The sequence below is a fragment of the Sorex araneus genome, chromosome 3 (genome assembly GCF_027595985.1).
Source record: "Sorex araneus isolate mSorAra2 chromosome 3, mSorAra2.pri, whole genome shotgun sequence".
NCBI lineage: Eukaryota > Metazoa > Chordata > Mammalia > Eulipotyphla > Soricidae > Sorex > Sorex araneus.
Window position 1 is genome coordinate 58,652,667 of NC_073304.1, and position 6,000 is coordinate 58,658,666.

The following is a 6,000-nucleotide window of genomic DNA, read 5'->3' on the forward strand; positions in this document are numbered from 1 at the left end:
CTGTGTACTTTTTAATATTTATTAAGGAAATAATTCTAAATTATTTTTCTTATAGGAACCTCCAGAAGTTTAGCCTTTTTGGAGACATAAGTGTTCTACAACAGCAAGGAAGTTTGTCAAATACATACCTCAGCAAGGTGGACCCTGATGGCAAAAAAATTAAACAGTAAGTTAAATACTTATGGAAAAGGGCTCATATTAATTAATAGCCTTAGTTTTTTTCTGAAATTTTTTTAAGATAAAAACAGAATGATTGATTATTTTTCTAGAAAAGCCATAGGTCAAAGAAAAATAATTACCATAACTTTCCGTGTCATTAGTATTTAAAATAACACAAAGAAATTTCTTGGTAATTCTTTTATTTGGATGTGGGGAGCTCCCAAGCAGTGTTCACAGAGCCCAGGGGCCACTCCCGGAGACACTTTGCTAACTGGATCTGGCAGTTCAGTGCTAGGGTCCGAGGATGCTGAGCTGCTTGGATCCTGTGGTTCCAGAAACTACCAACACCATCCTTGTAGGGCTCAGGGGCCTCCATGGCCATATCTGGTGATGCCCAGGGACCTCTAGGTTTATGCCCACCCATTCATGCTCAGGAGACCATGTGATGCCAAGTCTGAACTCAGGTCTAGTGTTTTGCATGTGCCCCTGTGCACTGAGCTATCTCCTTGGTCCCTGCTTGGTAATTCTTGTTATTTATCTCTCTACTTGTCTTTATTATAACAGATTGTATGTCATCTTTTCTACCATCCTGATGTAAAAGGATGAATAGTATATTTCTGAATGCTTAATATATCTATATGTTTAAATAATATTCACTAGCCTTTAATGTGAATTTTAATAATATTTATAATAATGTTATTTGCATATTAGGTAGAAATTAATAAGAGGGGCCAGAGAGATACTACAGCACGTAGGACATTTGCTTTTCACACTGCTGACCCAGGTTCAATTCCCAGTATCCTTTAGCACCACCAGGTATGGCCCCAAACCAAAGCAAACAAACTAATGAAAGTTGTTCTTTGCTTGCCATTTCATTGCCTATTTCCAAAAGTCACTGTTTAAAATAGTAGAGTTAAATGTTAACAAATCATTGTGCCATGTATTTCCCTTACAGAATTCAGCAGCTCTTTGAAGAAATACTCAGTAATAGTAGACAACTAAAGTGGCTTTCCTGTGGGTTTATGCTGGAAATAGTAACCCCAACATCACTATCATCTCTCTCAAACTCTATTGCCAACACCATGGAGCACCTGAGTTTACTGGACAACAATATACCGGGTAGTAGCACCCTTATCACCACAGTGGAACTGGAGCGATTTGTGAATCTACGCTCACTTGCCCTGGATTTCTGTGACTTTACAGCTGAGATGGCAAGAGTCTTAACTGATAGCAACCATGTGCCTTTGCAGCGATTGTCTCTCCTGGTCCACAATGTTTCTGTGATGCACAAGTCTCTGGACAACATGCCAAATGATGAGCACTGGAAAGCCTTGTCAAGAAAGAGTTCCAGCCTTCGGGTCTATATCATGGCATTTGATATCAAGAGTGAAGATATGTTAAAGATTCTGAAACCCAGTATACCACTAGAGAGGATTCATTTTGATAGCTACATTACTTGTGTATCAGGGGCTATTGTTGATCTTATATCCAGGCAGTATGACAAGTTCCTCACTCATTTTATATTAATGAATGATGTGATTGACACGTCTGGTTTTCCAGATCTTAGTGATAACCGAAATGAGGATCCATTGGTTTTATTAGCGTGGAGGTGCACAAAACTCTCTCTTCTAGCAATTCATGGTAGGTTATATTTGAATATTTGTTACTGCAATTTGATACTAATACTGCACAGGAGACATTTTCTGATAGTTAAAAGATAGCACAGATAATTTGTAGTGCCAAGAAGTCTTTTAACAAGTTAATGTACAGATTTGTATACTTCCAGAGTCATGAATAGCTCTGAGAACCGATGGGTGTATGACCCAAAAACAAAACCAAAAAAAAATGTTAAAAATGACTTGTTTTCCTCTGTCTTCCCTACTAGTTTTTTTTCTTCTGCCATGTGAAATAGTTCACAAAATGGCACTTGTCATTATCTTACCTTTCTAAGAGTGCTTACATTCCTACCTCATCATAAGATCTCTTAAATACTGCAGGGGGAAAAGAAAAATTTCTTTCATGCCCACTGTCTTAATTTGTAGATTCTAGGCCTCAGCCTAGCATATTAATTTACATGACTTTTTCTTTGGGAAGGGGATGCAGTTGAGGCCACACATAGCAGTGTAGAGGGACTATTTCCTGCTGTGTGTTCAGGGGTTGCTCCCAGCTTCTCGAGAGATCACACAGGAATCAAACCTAGGCTTCTGTATTCAGACCGTGGAGCTATCTCTCCGGCCTGCTTAGTGACATTTTTTTTTAAATGATGGTTTCATTGGTTGGATCTCTGTTCTTACTACCTTTTATTTTAATGTGAACTATTCTCATTTAAAATAGTTACTGTCTCCCAGTTACAGAACATTTAACTTTTCTGGTACCTATACAACATTTACTGGAAACAAAATCTGTGTGAATTCTTACACTCTCTAAGCTATCTTATTTATTACTTTATAGATTATTTTGTAACCTGCATTTATGTGTGGGAATGCATATAACTTGTTTTTCAAGATTTACTTTATAATTTGACCCAGTAAGCAGAGGTAATCTTTTTTTTCAATACCAGTATTTAATAAGTAGAATGGGGATTTTTGTAAGAATTGGTCAGGTTATTAAAAGTTAATCTTGTCCTTTAAAATCTTTTCCTTATTTTTAAAAAAGCAGTTATAAGTTCTTATTAAACTCTTAGATAATGAGAACATGGTAGGGATCACTAGAGGGGACAGGGGAATTGGATGGGACAAAAAGGGTTAAAGAAGTCAGCTGTGTGGTGCTGGGTGGAAACTTAATTTTTGTTGAGTATCAGAATGTGGTACATACAGAAACCAAATTGTAATGACTATATATATCTTAAGCCTGTATAATACATAAAGCAATGCTACTTCACTAGAAATCAAAAGAAAATATGTTAGATATAGCTAAAGTCCCTCCATCCATTCCCCTTTTTTCTATCTCATGGGTTACCATTATCATATGTATTATCCCATATGTTATCATATGTATTATCCCTTAATTTTTTTTACGTATTTGCTGCTAAAATTAGCATGCATCTTCAGAGTTTAGAATCTTTATAACTGAGCTGTAAAGGGTGTGAAGTTTCACTAATGAAAGTTGTTTACTGTGGATTATTAATGGGTACACGAATATGAATAAAAATTTGGGCCAGAGCAATAAAACAGTGAGTAAGGTGCTTGCCTTGCACCAGGCTCAATCCCTGGCACCCCATAGGATCCTCCAAACACCGGGTGTGGCCCAAAATACAAAATAAATTTTTTTTTCTTTGCTACATCACTATTCAAAGTTACAGTATTGTACTTTAGACTATATAGCACCTACTACATCACCAACCATAGAAATGTTTTTGGAAATAATCTCAAACTTCTAGTCTTTTCCCACTAAAAAGTTATACATCCCTTTCCTATTGTCAGCATATTTAGAAAAAGGGGCCAACCTAGTGATAACAGATTTGTTGAATATACTAACATCATATAGAATAAAAATGCAGATAAATTGCATTACTTGTCTTTTGTTTACTTTTCAGGTTACACAGTGTGGGCACACAACCTCATTGCCATTGCTCGTCTTCGTGGCTCTGACCTAAAAGTGCTTGAAGTCACTGAAGAAAGCATTGATTTTGACCAAGGTGAACTGGCTGACCAGGATGTGGATCCAGTACATAACCTTATTGAGCAGGTATCCCTGGGCCTAGGTCAATCTTGGCATGCAGTCATGGACATCGAATCACTCAGTGTCTTCACTGAACCAAATCGTCATTTTTACAGAGAGATGCAAAGCTTCAGCGAAGACATTTAGCTTTTTTTTAATGTACAATTCCTGTGGTTACATATGCAAGTAGGGTCCTATTATGTTTTTTTTCAGTAGTGTGAATTAATCCCTTTGTGCTGTGTTTAATCAGTATTAGCTTTATAGAATTATATATGTATATTCTACTTCTTGATCAAAGAACGTAGTCGGGTATTGGTTTAGAAGTTCAAAGTGACATTGTATAGGGCTTTCACGGTTAATGGACCTGCTACCAAACCTTAAGGATATGTCTGAGGTTGCTGGCTAACTTTATTTTTCACTGAGTTAACTCTGCCTTTTCAATGTTTTTATTCCTTGTATGTTGGAGTTCAAAGCTCAGGAGCCAAAATATTTTTATACGTAGATAGATATATCCATAGCCTGGTGGATTTGTATGCAACGCACTGCATTCATGCATTCTGATAACATTTCATTAATTTTTTTGAAGTTGTATAAGGAAGGATAATTTGATCCCAAATGAGTTATCAATAACAGAAAAGCCAAGACTTTAACTTTCACTACTATATACTAGTTGACCAATTACCATTCTGAATTTTGTATAGAACTAGGTTAGAACATTGCTTAATCCATTTTTTAAATGCATTTACATAAACGTGAATATTGAAATTGTTGGATTTTTTTTAAACTATGTCTGACATAATTTTATTCATCAATTATATTGTACATTCAAGTTAGCTTTTTAGCCCAGATTTAAAGAATGGAGGAGGTTAGAAACTGTATTCCAGGGTAAAACCTCCTAAAAGAAAATCAAAATACAGAGTTGTAAACACACATGCTTGTAAACATTAGTCGTGAAATCCCTAGCAACAAGTCACTGGATTTTTCTCTGTCAGCGCGCGTGTCAGCTGCCAAAGAATAGACTTAACTGAAGAAGTGCCCACATGCTGGCAGGGGCCGGCTCACTCTGGCCAGCCAGATACTGCTAGATTGTAATATTTAAGGTCGAATTTCGACCTGTGGTACACAGCTGTGCTGTGGCTCAGTCAGCAACCTCAGAACTCTGAAAAAAAACAAAAAAAAGAAAAAAAAACATGCACCTGTTTCACTGTGAATAGTGAATGTAAAGGAAAGAAAGGAAAACAGAAAGCTTGTTCTATCACAGGTATGAGCTGCTATGATACATGAAGAACATTCCATGAAGTATGTTTTAAAACCTTGTTATATCTGAGAGGCTTTAAAAGCCGATTTACTGTTTCAGGGCAACCGCGGTACAGACGTGGTCTCTGTGAGACTTCCACCTGACCCCAGTTTTAAGTGGTACGAATGTTGTGCATTTAATGTTAAAGGACAGTCTGCAATAATAAAGTAAGTAGCCAACGTGGGTGCCCAGCAGTGCTGAGACCTGGCTGCTCTATTGTAAGCTTTGGAAACACAATTTATGCAACAGATGTCCAGATATGATTCTATTTATGGAAAAAGTTTATATGTGTTTTACAAATGGTTTTACCATCTTATATTAAAATGACCTTTTGACAGGTGTGCACTGTTTTGTCTCCAGTGAGCACATACCATGCGGATTTTATATGTACATCAGTAGTGTGAATCCACTGGCACAGTGTGTGTGAATGCCAGATGTGGTGAGATTTTATCTTATAAATGTGATCGGATAAAATAACTCCTGACAGAAACTGGAAGGAAACCAGCTGAATGTGTTTGACTTAATGACTGATGTTGTATGGTTTATGTTAAATGTATATTCTTTTAATCAATGAATAAAGCATTAAAAAGTGATCATTGTAATATTTTTTATTGTATGTGACACGTGGTATACACTTATATACATATAATTATATACATATAATTAACTCTAGTGTTAATTAAACAAAATGCAGTTATCTGTTTATTATGAATAGCCATGTATTAGCCACTATTGTGTTATAATGCAGCAAAGCTTAAATTTGGAAATATGATAAAAAGTTCTAGGCTAAATAGTTTGGAGCCTTTTAATTTTTAAGTAACTTTGGCAGAATTCAGGCTTAAAAAGCAATTAGGCTGGTTAGCAAAAATATGCATAGATTACAT

At 36.2% G+C, this 6,000-nt stretch overlaps 1 protein-coding gene across 1 annotated transcript in view; it reads left to right on the plus strand.

Moving 5' to 3' along the window:
- Positions 1-5,709, plus strand: part of FBXO33 (F-box protein 33) — a 28,012-nt gene extending 22,303 nt beyond the window's left edge. The window contains exons 2-4 of the mRNA XM_055132631.1: positions 56-166; positions 1,115-1,800; positions 3,695-5,709. Coding sequence (XP_054988606.1) covers positions 56-166; positions 1,115-1,800; positions 3,695-3,966 — 1,069 coding nt within the window. The 3' untranslated portion in view covers positions 3,967-5,709. The remainder of the gene's footprint in view (positions 1-55; positions 167-1,114; positions 1,801-3,694) is intronic.
- Positions 5,710-6,000: the final 291 nt, after the last annotated feature.